The following is a 12,362-nucleotide window of genomic DNA, read 5'->3' on the forward strand; positions in this document are numbered from 1 at the left end:
TAGTCTCTTAACTTTCTGCTCCCTCCCTTGCTCAGAGAAATATGAAGTGGATGAGAGATGACTCTTGCTAAGAAGCATGTTGTCAGCTCCAGCTCAGACTCAGCACCACAAATTCTTCTCTGTCAATAATAATCAATCTGAGCCAGGCTTCCTGTGCAGAGTGGGCTCCAGGCTCCCAGAGTTTGAAGAACAATTTTGCTAATGGTGGCCTCATGGACTTAAATGCTGATGCAGCACAGGGGACGGGGAGACACGAAGAGTGGCTACCGCCTCCTACCCACCTGGTTTTGCATTTGATGCTTCTGATGAGGACCTCATGGGCCTCAGGCGTCCTCCAGTCAAGATATGGCAGGTTTGGAGAGAGCAGGGCACTCTGAGCCTGATCCCATGTCAGAGATGCAGACAGGGCGCTGTGCCTAAAGTCCTGATGCCTCCTTCAGGGTGGCCGCAAGGACCAGACGGAAAACCAAACAAAGCAGTAGTCCACCAAAGGGCCAGCCCCAGGGGATGGTGGTCCTGGCCCAGAGGAGGAAGAGTGGGGGGCAGGGGGTGTTGGAGCCTCCCCTCCCCACCCCTAGTTTCCCCTGAGGAGGCAGAAGAAGGGTTAACTCACTGCAGAGTGGGGGTGAGTCCCCAGCATTGGCCCGGGATCTGTCCCTGGCAGGCAGTCTTCCCACCTCCGAAGGTGCTGCCTGCCTGGTCAGCAGGAAGGGGTTAACACGCCCTGCGCTTCCTCCTGTGTCCTGTTACTGCTGAGGCAGACCTGCCTGGCCAGCTGAGCAACTTTCCTCCTGAGTGCTGCCTGCCGGTTAGGCGTCCGGAAACAAGTAGGCGGGAGGCAGGGCAGTAGCCCCATCTGTGGACCCTGAGCCACCCGTCCGAGGGGTCTGCACCTCCTGGGAGACAGTTGGTCTTCAGGACGAGGGTCCGTGGTGGATGGCTCTGGGGATACTCCCAAGGCTGTGCCGTCCCTCTGCTGCGCAGGCTTGGAGGGTCACTGCAGAGAGTGCCTGTGGCCCAGGGGCTGGGGCCAAAGGAAGCTGCATTGGAGGTAAGCTCTGGTGGTGCCTGGTATGGAAAGCTGGGGGCTTAATCTCCCTTCCAGGTCTGAGGGAGAAGGATGAGGAGGGCAGGGTCACATTGGAATCTGGAGGCATTGCCCCCCACCCCCACCCCTTCCCAGGAAGGGGGCCTCCCAGGGCTGGCTCCCCATCCTGGGACCAGCATCTTTGGTGGCATTCCCCACAGACTCCTTCCACGCCTTCTTCTCAGCCTCTGTTGCAGCTCTAGCCTCAGGACCTCCCCCCAACCCCAACTCCAGTGCCCCCAAGACACATCTACCTTTGGGCTGACTTAAGCTTAGAGCTAGCACTCACCCGACTCACTGCAGCAAGGGTTAGGGCACTGCCACTCCCCGCCCTACTCAAGCGGGACCTGGTGGGAAGGGGCTGCCTCAGCAGAGGACGGGAGCGGGTGCTGGCCCATGGGGACACACACAGTCTTTGACAAACTCATGCACATGACTCAACATATCTGGGTTCTTTCCATCTCTCTGGATCCACTCTCTGGGAATGCCATCTGCTTCCTTAGTCCTGACAGATCCCCCACTGCTGTGGGGCCTGAGAAGAGCAGGCTCCTGTCTGCCTGTAAAGTTCTTGGTACCCCAGACACGGGAGAGAGCAGATGCTCTAGCCCCCGTGGCCTGCCCCGCCCCCTGCTGGCTCTTCTGTACCCTCCTGCCTCCCCCACCCTCCCCCATCTCTGAATTGGCCGCTCCTCTGGGCTTCTCAGTGCCCTTCCTTCCACCTGACAGGGTCTGGCTCAAGGTCACTGCGGTAATTCCATACTAGGCTGCCTGGCTGCTGCCGCTGCTACTGCCACCGCCTTATCAGCTGCTGGGTTTCTGTTTCACTCCCTTTTATTTCTGGGCATATTATGTTCGATAAAACCCTTTGCTTGTAACACTGCTGGCAGCCCTCCCAGCCACCCCCTCCTGAGGTCCTTCCTCTCCTCCCTCCCCTTCTTGCTCCCTGGGCCTCACCCTGCCTTCTCTTCCTCCCTACCGCTTCCCCTCAAACTTCAGTGGGGGTGGAGCCTCCTGGTATTTCTGATTCCTCCCTTAGCCCCACTTGGGCAGAGATGTGCAGAGAAGGCTCCTCCATTCCCACCTCCTAGGAGGAAAGTTCAAGCAGACCCGCAGGGCCTACACAGAGGGTCCCCTCCCACTACCCCAGGCCAAACAGGAGGGCCAGGGCTCCTGGTGGAGTCAGGATGCCCGACTGGTTCTCCTGGTTTCAGTGGCCAGCCCTGGGAGAGGCTTGTACTCAGGCGGGCTCTAGGGCACAATTATTTCTCATCTTGACTCTTGCCACCTGTCAGCCCACAGGTTGGGGATGTAAAGATAGGTCTGAGTCACTAGTGACGGAGAGGGCAGGCATTAAACGAGCGCTGGCCAGGGTATCCTCAAAGAAGGCCCGTCACTGGGACAGAAAGACAGCAGACTGAAGGTAAGCCCATCCTCAGCCAGTGCTCTCTGTCCTGCCTGTGCTTTGGGTCCTATGCTTTGGGCCCAGGCTCTCCTGAGCACAACTGGTCCTGATAAAAACTCCAAAGACTTTGAACGCTGCCCAGGTTGGCAAGGCTGGCTGGAGAGTTGAGGTTGGTTGGGGGGGGTGGTTTGAGGCTGGCTGGAGGGAGAGTTGTTTGTTGGGGGGTGGGGGTGGGTGTGGGGAGCAGGGGTTGAGAAGCTCCTTCCAACTCCTGCTGAGTCCCAGGGTAGAGTTGAGAAGCACAGTCTCCATGGGTGGTGCTGGAGGGTTTGGGTGGAGGCCAGGTCCAGCCATTGTGATTGTGTGTGTGTGTGCTCATTCCAGAGGAACAGTGGTGGCAAGGGGAGGGGATTTGGGTTTTGGTTTCTGGTAGGGTCCTAGAAGAAATTTTCTCTGTCTTGGGCCTGGTTCTGAGGTTGTGGGGAGTGCAGTGGGCTGGCCCTAATCTTTCCTCAGCTGGGAGATCAGAGGTCTGTCATGGGCCCAGGGCCTTGGGGGTTTGGAAAACCCAGACTGACCTTGCCCTCAGGTCATTTCATTTTGGCTGAGAAGGCAGGACTGAGACAATAAAGCAACCAGGTGAATTAATTACAAAACTGGTGATGCTGACAATAAGTAGTGCATTTGTCTTCTGATACGTACGTGTTAGCCAGCTAAGCCAGCCATGGTGACTGTGGGCATGCCATACCCCTCCCTGGCTTCAGTGTGTGCAGTGGGTCCTCTTTGGAGGCAGCCTCCCCCAGATGCGTCTTCCTTGCCTTGCTGCCTCATTCCTCCTCACTCTTCCCTTTGAATCTCAGATCTCAGCTCAGTCATCACCTTCTCTGGGAAAGCTCTCTTGGTTTTCCTAGCTTGAGTATCCCTGTGCTCCTCTGCACTCCCATGTTGGACTGTGATTGCCTGTACCCTCTCAACAGGACATGGGTGGGCCAAGACTTGTACTCTATGCTTGCCATAGTGCCTGGCTCAGAGAAGTCCCCAGGAAATGGGTGTTGAATGAATCAAGCTACAAAAATAAATGATATAAAAAGAGCAAAGTGAGGATGGAGAAGCTGGAAGGATCGGTCTTAAGCCCAATCCCAGCAGAAACAGGAGAGTCAGCGAGGTACAAGCAAAGCAAGCAGGCGTTCCTTGGGGCTTACTTTTGTGTCCCTGACTAAGGGCAAAGGCTGTGGAACATATCTGTCTGGGTTAATCCTGGCTCTGCATTCCCCAGCTCTGTGATCTTAGACAAGTCATTTAATTCTTCTCTGACTTGTTCCCCATCTTTGAATGAAAACAATAATATCTTTGTAGGTGTGATTGTGAAGATTAATGAGCACACAAAGATAAAAGTACTTCCTGAATAATAAGTAAAATAAGAAAAATAAGTGCCTGCCAAAGGCTGTTCCTGGCAGCAGGGACACCCAGGCCAGGCCTTTAGTCGTTGGCTGAGTGGGGCCAGTGAGGTGGGCCATTATCCCTGAGCTCCAGACCCTCTCTTCCTCAGACCCATGTGGAAGCCAAGGACACAGCTGCCCTGCTGAGAGCACAGTGGCGCACCCTTGGAGACCGTGACCTCACGACAGTGGCCCTTGGCCCTCCACCTCTGGCTGGGGCGGGGGCCGCCCATCTCCAAGCCCTCGGCCATGACGACGTCAGCGCTGCGGCGCCAGGTGAAGAACATTGTGCACAACTACTCAGAGGCAGAGATCAAGGTGCGTGAGGCCACCAGCAATGACCCCTGGGGTCCACCTAGCTCGCTCATGTCCGAGATTGCCGATCTGACCTTCAACACGGTGGCCTTTGCCGAGGTCATGGGCATGCTGTGGCGGCGGCTCAATGACAGTGGCAAAAACTGGCGGCACGTGTACAAGGCACTGACGCTGCTGGACTACCTGCTCAAGACAGGCTCTGAGCGGGTGGCCCAGCAGTGCCGGGAGAGCCTCTACACCATCCAGACACTCAAGGACTTCCAGTACGTCGACCGCGATGGCAAAGACCAGGGCGTGAACGTGCGTGAGAAGGTCAAGCAGGTGATGGCCCTGCTCAAGGACGAAGAGCGCCTTCGGCAGGAGCGCACCCACGCCCTCAAGACCAAGGAGCGCATGGCACTGGAGGGCACGGGCATCAGCAGCGGGCAACTTGGCCTCAGCCGCGCACGTGGTTCCCCATCCTCCTACAACTGTGAGTCCAGGGCATGGCTGGGGACAGGGAGGCCTCCCGAGTTCTGACTCTGGCTCTGTGACCCCCAGCTGTAGATAAGAATCCCCCACTTAGAGGTATGTCTGAAGATTCCCTGAGATAAAGAGGGTAACACGCCCCCACACAGTAGGTGCCCAACAAGTCAATGTGAACAATGATGTTATTTATTATAGGTTTGTTATTGTTAACTCCTGCCTGGTAGGGCGGTGGAGGCAGAAGCACAGGCTCAGTCCTTATTCTGCCCCTTCCAAGCCATGAGATCTCTGCCAACCAGCTCTCTGAACCTCAGTTTCCTCATCCTTAAAGTAGGGATAAACTAATCTGTCTCCATTGTCCAATTTGAGGATTAAATGAAACCAAGCCCAGGACTGCCCTCGACCCTGTGCTCAGATAGGCAGCACATGGTGCTGCAGAGCAGCATTCCTCTTGAACCCCCAGCTCAAGGGCACTGCTCTTGAAAATTGGGGCAACTGCATACGCCACTCTCCTCCCCGAGAAGAGGGGCACTTCCCTGATCTGAGGGCACTCAGAATGGCCTTCCTTAACAATGTGCTGAGGGCTTGGAGAGCTGTGACCTTGACTGAGTGCAACCTCTTGCCCTCCCACCACACTTGACCCTGAGCTGGATGGGGCACAGCTGGAAGAGTCCAGGAACTTGAATCAGGGGACCTGGGTTCAACTTGCTGCAGGACCTTGGCCAGGTACCCCTCGGAGCTATTGCATCTCTGTAAAGGAAGGATTGGAATCTTTTACTGGGGTGAAATGGAAGCCCTGCAGAAAGTGCCAAGCATAGTGCTTGACCCCTTGGGGCCCGAGACTGCCAGTTGCTCCTCTCCCCTTCAGTTTCCCTGTCTGAGCTTTAGCTTCCTGGTGAGGGGGGCGGCAGGGGAGCCCATGAGGACCTGCATGGTTACGGAAGCCATGATGGGTGGCTGGTCATTGCAGCCTCCTCCTCATCCCCCCGCTACACCTCAGACCTGGAGCAGGCCCGGCCCCAGACATCGGGAGAAGAGGAGCTGCAGCTACAGCTAGCCTTGGCCATGAGCCGAGAGGAGGCTGAGAAGGTGAGGCCCCTCCTGGGGCACCTGGGGGATGGGGCGAAGGGGACTGGAGGAGGGATGGGTGCCTGGATGCCTCACACCTTTGATTCTTGGGCTTCCCTACTCTGGCCCCCAAAGCCCTAGTCCTGCTCCCAAGGACAGCACAGGGCCTGTGTCCCTTGGGTTGGGTTACTGGGATTGGGGTCTGACTCCTCACCCTGGGAGTGGGGCCCTCTCTGACTGGGCCTGGTAGGGGTAGTGTGTGTGTGGTGGGTTGGGAGTACCTGTGTGTCACATGGGCTTGCTGTCACCTCATGGAGGGGAAGGGGTGAGTGTGATGGCAGACACCTTCCTAGGAGACACAGAAATATGCTGCCCCCATCAGCTATTCTTGTGGGGGTCCAGGGACAGCCTGCCTGACAGCCTCCTCTCTGCCATCGCCTCTGTGGATCCAGGCAGATCTGGCAGGGCTCACACAGCAGGGCCTGGGGAGCACTCAGGGTCCCAGAAGAGGATGATTCTTCTTTTTAAACTGCATCTCAGATCCAGATCCAGGCAGGGAGCAGACTACGCTCACACTGCTGTCTGGGGGCAGGCTGCCCACAGCCACTCAGGGTGGGCGTTTCTCTCACCTGCACAGGGTGATGTTGCCTTTTGGCCCAGATAGGAGCGCTGGGCCAAGTTCACCCCTCTCTTCCTCCCTCGCAGCCGGTTCCCCCAACCTCCCACAGGGACGAGGACTTGCAACTGCAGCTGGCTCTGCACCTGAGCCGGCAGGAGCAGGAGAAGGTAGTGGGCTAAGCCGCCCATGCCAGCGCTGGTGAGGTGCTGGTGGAGGTGCTGGCGGAGGTGCTGGTGAGGTGCTGGCGGAGGTGCTGGTGAGGTGCTGGCGGAGGTGCTGGTGAGGTGCTGGCGGAGGTGCTGGTGAGGTGCTGGCGGAGGTGCTGGTGAGGTGCTATGCGGGTACTAACCAGGCTCTTCCATCTCCCTGCGGTGGACCAGGCTCTTCTACCTCCCTGCAGTGGTCCTGCTGCCCCTGACCTCAGGGCGCCTCCCAGCCTGCACTCTTCTCGACTCTAGCTCAGGTCCCCTCAAGTCTAGCACGGGCAGCTCATGCTTTCCTCACTCTGGTGCCTTCTGCAGGAGGTGAGGTCCTGGCAGGGAGATGACTCACCTGTGGCCAATGGTGCTGGAGCTGGAGCCCATCGTCGTTGGGACAGAGAGCCTGAAAGAGGAGAGAGAGAGGAGGAGGAGAAGCTGAAAACCAGCCAGGTAGAGTAGTCTTGGGGCCATGGGTTGGCAGAGCCTGGGAGATGAATTGGGTTAAATATTTATAAAGAGTGTAGAATAGTGCTTGGTATATAGTAAGCACCACTTAATGTTTATTCAGTGAAAATAAGGGTAGAGGGGATGTAGCAGACTGAGGTCCCATCCCGCATGGGCTGGTGACTGAGCTGGTGGCAAAGTGGGATGCAAAACATCCTGATGTGAGATGCCGGGTTTGGATTCTGTATTTGCTGCCATTTACTTTACAACTCAGGGCATGTCATTGTCTTAGCCTCAGTTTCCTCCATTCAAGTGTGCCGGTTGGACAGTTCCAACTCTGACATTCTAGGAGCATGTGATACGTGGATCAAGACTGAGAGTAGCCTCAGGTATATGGTACGGAAAACATCTTGGGCTCATGCACATAGTGTCCATGGTGGAAGAATGTATAGCTGCTGGTAGCAAGGCTACCCTCCAAAACTGCTCATGCTACCCTTGGGATGTCTCTGTACTCTTTCAGCCAATGTTTACGGTGGCAAATTTCTTTGGGACATGGACTAAGGGAAGTAGGCTTATCATAAAATGTGTCTTACCACTGACAGGCTGAGGGGCAGGACAGCCAAGGAAGGGGTCAGGCAGGCTTGCCTTCCATCCCAGCTCTCCCTCTCCCTGGCTGTGTGACTTTAGGCAATTGCCCTCTTAGCCCAAGCTAGCACATCTGTAAAATGGGCACCCCAACAACCTTCCCTAATCACAGCGCAGGTTGTTAGGAAAATCAGACACTAAACGGATGAGGAAACATTTTATAAACGGGAAAGCACTCTGCAGAGGCAAGGGATCATTAATAGATGTTTGTGGAGTGAGTAAAGGAGAATGAGCTGGAGTGAGGATGACAGGTCAGGGCCCGCCCTTCCTCTGGGCCCCGCCTTCTCTTGAGCATGGCTGCCTCTCCCCCCAACAGTCCTCCAGCCTCGACTTGGTGGACATCTTCGCATCAGCTTCAACCCTGCCCTCCACACACTGCTCTGCTGACCCATGGGACATCCCAGGTGGGCATGCAGGGCTGCAAAGGGCTCCCAGGCTGGCCCCCGAGAGCCCCTTCCCTCCCAGACACTTGCTGGCATTCCTTCCCACAGCTGAGGGCCACTAGGCACATCATTCACCTCTCTGAGCCTCGGCTTCTTCTGTGCCTTGCAGTTGGAGTGAGGGAGGGGACACCTCTAAGGAACTCAGATTTTGGGAAACTCAGAAATGTTCTCTTGTTGCTTCTGGTCACCCTGAGTTTCCTGGCCCAGCCTGTCCCTGACTGGGAACGCGGCCTGAGCTGCCCATGCCTGGAGGTCCAGAATCCTAGGATGAACTTGCTGAATATGGGCTTCAGCTAACTGGGTGGTCCTGAGTCTGCATCCCATGTGTGAAATGGGCCCTTGTCCTCCCAAATTGGTCTAGGTAACTGGGAAGGCCCTGGCCTGGGGGTCTGAGTGGCCTGGGGTCACATCTGTGCTATCCCCATTTCAGGTCTCAGGCCTAACACAGAGCCCAGTGGCTCATCATGGGGGCCTTCGGCAGACCCCTGGTCTCCAGTTCCCTCAGGAAGTATCATGTCCCAGAGCCAGCCCTGGGACTTGCCTCCTGTGCTCTCCTCCTCTGAGCCCTGGGGCCGGACCCCAGTGCTGCCTGCTGGACCACCCACCACAGACTTCTGGGCACAGAACTCCCCCCACCACAAACTCCCCAACAATGGAGCCAAACCCTGGGGGAACCTGGTAGAGACCTTCAACACACCTGGTAAGTAGAGGGTCAAAGGGTGTGGGTGAGGGGCTGGAGGACTTCTGGGCCCCCCTCCCTCCAGTGCCAAAGGGCAAGAGATCCTGTGCTAAGAGGGCAACTTGCCTGGAAAGGGGCCAGCCCAGTGCTTGCCCTTTCTGCCAGCCCATCTTATCTTCCTTTTTCTCCTTGGCTAGCGTTACATGATTCTTCGACCTTTGACCCATTGGCCAAGCCTCCAGTATCCACAGAGACCAAGGAAGGGCTAGAATGCACCCAGGCTCTGCCCTCTGGGAAGCCCAGCAGTCCTGTGGGTAAGCAGGAGGCAGGGAATGACTGCAACCGTAGGGAAAGATGGGCCCCCAGCACTGGCCTCAGCCTTCTTCCTCTCACAGTGACCACTCACTCTCCCTACCAACAAGCCCTATCATTTCTATTCCAGAGCTGGACCTGTTTGGAGACCACACCCCCAGTGTAAAGCAAAATGGCACAAAGGAGCCAGATGCCTTTGACCTGGATGTACTAGGGGAAGCACTAGCCCAGTCCAGCAGGGACACCCCAGCACGCCGGACTCCTGAGTCCTTCCTGGGCCCCTCAGCCTCCTCCTTGGTCAACCTTGACTCATTAGTCAAGGTGCCCCAGGCTGTAAAGACCCGGAACCCCTTTCTAACAGGTAGGACACTCCCTTGTCCCTGCTGGGTCTCCACACTGGGGTCCCCTACTTTCTCTGTTTTCCCCTTCAGAACCCAACCCCTGCTTTAAAATCTTATTTTTTTTTTTTTTCCTATTTCTAAGACCCGAGATCTTGCTACCTTGCCCCCCTAGCCCCCTCCCCACTTAGGGCTATGTCCCCTTGGCCCGCTCCAAGTCCCCCAACCCACCCTCGTTCCGCAGGTCTCAGCACTCCATCCCCCACCAACCCGTTCGGCGGGGGCGAGCAAAGCAGGCAGACTCTGAACCAGATGCGCACAGGATCGCCAGCGTTGAGCCTGACGGCCGGTGGGCCGATCGGGGCGCCCTTTGGCTCCATGACCTACAGTGCCTCCCTGCCCCTCCCGCTCAGCAGCGTGCCGGCCGGCGTGACCCTCCCTGCCTCGGTCAGCGTCTTCCCCCACGCCCGCGCCTTCACGCCGCCGCCCTCCGGGAGCCTGCCGCAACCTCTGCTGCCCACCTCGGGCTCCGCCGGACCGCTCAACCAGACCCCTCTGACGGATACCAACCCTTTCCTTTGAGCAACGGCCCCGCCCCCGGCCGCCGGCGCGTGCGCGCGATGCCCCGCCCCCGCCCTGCGCTGATAACACTGGGCCCCGCCCCCTGGCGCGGGGCGGGGCGGAGCTTCCATGCCAGGACCCGCCCCGGGAAGGAAGAAGGAAGGCTGAGACTCCGCCCAGAGGCCGGTCTGGACTCTGCCCCCAGCTTCCGCAGACGCTTTGCAGCTCCCGGAGCTGTAGACTTCCCTGGGGTGGAGAGTACGCCCGGTAATAAAGACTGGAATCCATGTCCTCAGCTCTCACCAAGTGGACTTTTTGCCGGGCGTGGCGGCCAGGTCTGGACCACAGCTTGAATCACTGGCTACCCTGGAAACGACTGCTCCACAATGTGGGGCACAAAAATGCTCCCACTTCCCATACAGCCCCCTCAGCCTACCACCTTCGCTTGTCCATGCTCCTGAGACTCTCTCTCAGCCATTCGATCATTTCATCCATTTATCACACAGCGGCGCAGGGAATAATCTAAAAGTAAAGGACAATAGGCAATTGTTCCCTTGCACAATCATTATGTGCTAAGCACCTTAGACCGATTATTTCATTTACTCCTTGCATCAGTATTCTGAGGTAGATAATATTACTCCCATTCAGGACCAGCTACATAATTAGTGCAAAGTAAAAATGTGGGGCCCCTTGTTCAAAATTGAGTTAAGAATATCAAAATGGGAGCAGGAGAGCATTAGACCAAGGGCAAAGCCCTTGGCCCTGCTCCTTCTTCATAGGTGAGGTTCAGAGAGGTTAAGCAGCGTGCTTAAAGTCACAAAGCTGGCAGAGTAGGGCTGGGATTCCAAGTCAGGGGACCTGGCTCCTCTGCTCTGAGCTCCCATGCTGGGCCCCAGTATTCACAAATATTGACTGGCTGCTGTGGACAAAGCACTGGGCTCATCTCGGGAGGGACTCAAGATTTACTAAGTGCACAGTCTCCAGGAGCTCAGAACCCACACGGGCAAGCCTGGTCCAGGAGCCCCCAAATCCTTTGCTTTACTGACTTACCTTAAATCTGGTTCTTCTCTCCTCTCTTCACCAGGACTGGCAAAAAACTCAATTTCAAGCATGACCCCTCCTAGGGGGCTGGTGTAGATCAGAAACCTGGGGAGGAGCAGAGCCTATTCCCTCGTCCTGAGGGCCACCATAGTCACCCTTATTCCTTTTCTACTCAATGCTCCCCCCAACCACGGGCACTGGTGTGGTCTTCAGTGCTCAGGGGCTGGCCCTGCAGGACGCAGGCCTTTTGGGAGCCTGAGGTAAAATGTCCTTCCACAGGCCAGAAACAGCAAAGTTGAGGGGAGGACACAGTGCTGGTCTTCTTCCTAAGGTAGGGGTGGGGAGAGGAACTGCTTTGCTTTTCAGAGGGAGGCAGTCCCACCGTAGCTGTTACAGACAGGGTGGACGAGAGCATCTACTTAGGAGTAGGACTGACCGTTCAAAACTGCTCTAAGGTTTCCATTTAATCACTTATAAGTGGTTATGCTCTTTGACCTTGAGTAAATAACTTAACCTCTCTATGACTGTGCCTCCATTTCCTTATTTGTCAGATGAGGACAAGAGTTCCTTACTTATGAAGTGGTAGTGTGGTTCCTCCCAGGCCAGTGTCCAATTCAGCCCAGGGTCCACCCTGTTCAGAGACTAACCTTGAAGAATGAATCTGCTACACCCCTCATTCCTGGTTTTGCCAGGCAGTACCCAGACCCATCTGACTTCTGCACAAATCTGGGAGATCTCCATCCTTCATGGTCACTGACCCACCTTTCACCTTTCCTCAACCTGGGTCTCCTCTTGTTAACTGGCTCTCCCTGTGGACACCACTTACATGAGGACTCCCAAGGGGTGCTATTTTGCCTCCCACCATGAGGAAGTTGGTAATCTGGCTCCTTATCTTGCTCTGGACCATCTACTGCCTGGCAGACCCCTCCCCCCTTGAAGGTTAGAACCCCTGGGCATCCTGCCTCCTCCCACATGGGGCTGTGCTCCACCTCATTCTTGCCATGCTCCAGCCTTGGCTCATGGTCTTCTCACCCAAATCTTGCTCAATCTTGTATGACTCCACTATCCAAGACAATGACCTCACCTCACCACCCCTTGACCTCTCAGCTGCTCTCACATCTGGTCACATTTTGGGGCTTGTCATCATCCCAGATTCCTCCACATTAAAGGCAGACTTCCTGTTCTCTGATCTTAACCTCATTCCTTCCAGGAAGCATGCACACCAGGGTCTCCCACCTGCTGACACTTCCATCACCTCACTATCCCAGTTTCTCAGAGATCTCTCTCCTCCACATCATCAAATG

The 12,362-nt window shown here is 56.3% G+C and overlaps 1 protein-coding gene and 1 long non-coding RNA gene across 11 annotated transcripts; one reads left to right on the forward strand and one right to left on the reverse strand.

Moving 5' to 3' along the window:
* Nucleotides 1-730: 730 nt before the first annotated feature.
* On the forward strand, nucleotides 731-10,948 carry EPN3 (epsin 3). 10 transcript variants are annotated; one of them, XM_044939099.2, is made up of 12 exons: nucleotides 739-1,051; nucleotides 2,380-2,507; nucleotides 3,467-3,654; nucleotides 4,039-4,715; nucleotides 5,679-5,797; nucleotides 6,482-6,562; nucleotides 6,917-7,045; nucleotides 8,001-8,088; nucleotides 8,558-8,827; nucleotides 9,004-9,120; nucleotides 9,249-9,479; nucleotides 9,701-10,948. In XM_044939099.2, the coding sequence occupies exons 4-12, from the start codon at nucleotides 4,178-4,180 to the stop codon at nucleotides 10,036-10,038; spliced, it is 1,911 nt and encodes a 636-aa protein (XP_044795034.2). In that variant the 5' UTR covers nucleotides 739-1,051; nucleotides 2,380-2,507; nucleotides 3,467-3,654; nucleotides 4,039-4,177; the 3' UTR covers nucleotides 10,039-10,948. The 10 variants fall into 10 exon arrangements, with proteins under 10 accessions (XP_025136127.1, XP_044795035.2, XP_025136126.2 ...); XM_025280337.3 differs by lacking the exon at nucleotides 3,467-3,654; XM_025280340.3 differs by lacking the exon at nucleotides 2,380-2,507.
* Nucleotides 4,787-9,825, reverse strand: LOC112583700. Its single transcript, XR_006549527.2, has 3 exons — nucleotides 9,688-9,825; nucleotides 6,948-6,998; nucleotides 4,787-5,458 (listed from the first exon to the last, which is right to left on the reverse strand). It is a non-coding gene; the product is annotated as an uncharacterized LOC112583700 (long non-coding RNA).
* Nucleotides 10,949-12,362: the final 1,414 nt, after the last annotated feature.

The sequence above is a fragment of the Bubalus bubalis genome, chromosome 3, assembly GCF_019923935.1.
Source record: "Bubalus bubalis isolate 160015118507 breed Murrah chromosome 3, NDDB_SH_1, whole genome shotgun sequence".
In the NCBI taxonomy this organism is placed as follows: domain Eukaryota; kingdom Metazoa; phylum Chordata; class Mammalia; order Artiodactyla; family Bovidae; genus Bubalus; species Bubalus bubalis.

Excerpts from the sequence above, each read along its gene's own strand:
- EPN3 (XM_044939099.2), top strand. The coding sequence starts at position 4,178 with ATGACGACGTCAGCGCTGCGGCGCCAGGTGAAGAACATTGTGCACAAC. Across the intron at positions 4,716-5,678 it reads TTCCCCATCCTCCTACAACT|CCTCCTCCTCATCCCCCCGC; the intron begins GTGAGTCCAGGG and ends TGGTCATTGCAG. Across the intron at positions 6,563-6,916 it reads GCCGGCAGGAGCAGGAGAAG|GAGGTGAGGTCCTGGCAGGG; the intron begins GTAGTGGGCTAA and ends TGCCTTCTGCAG.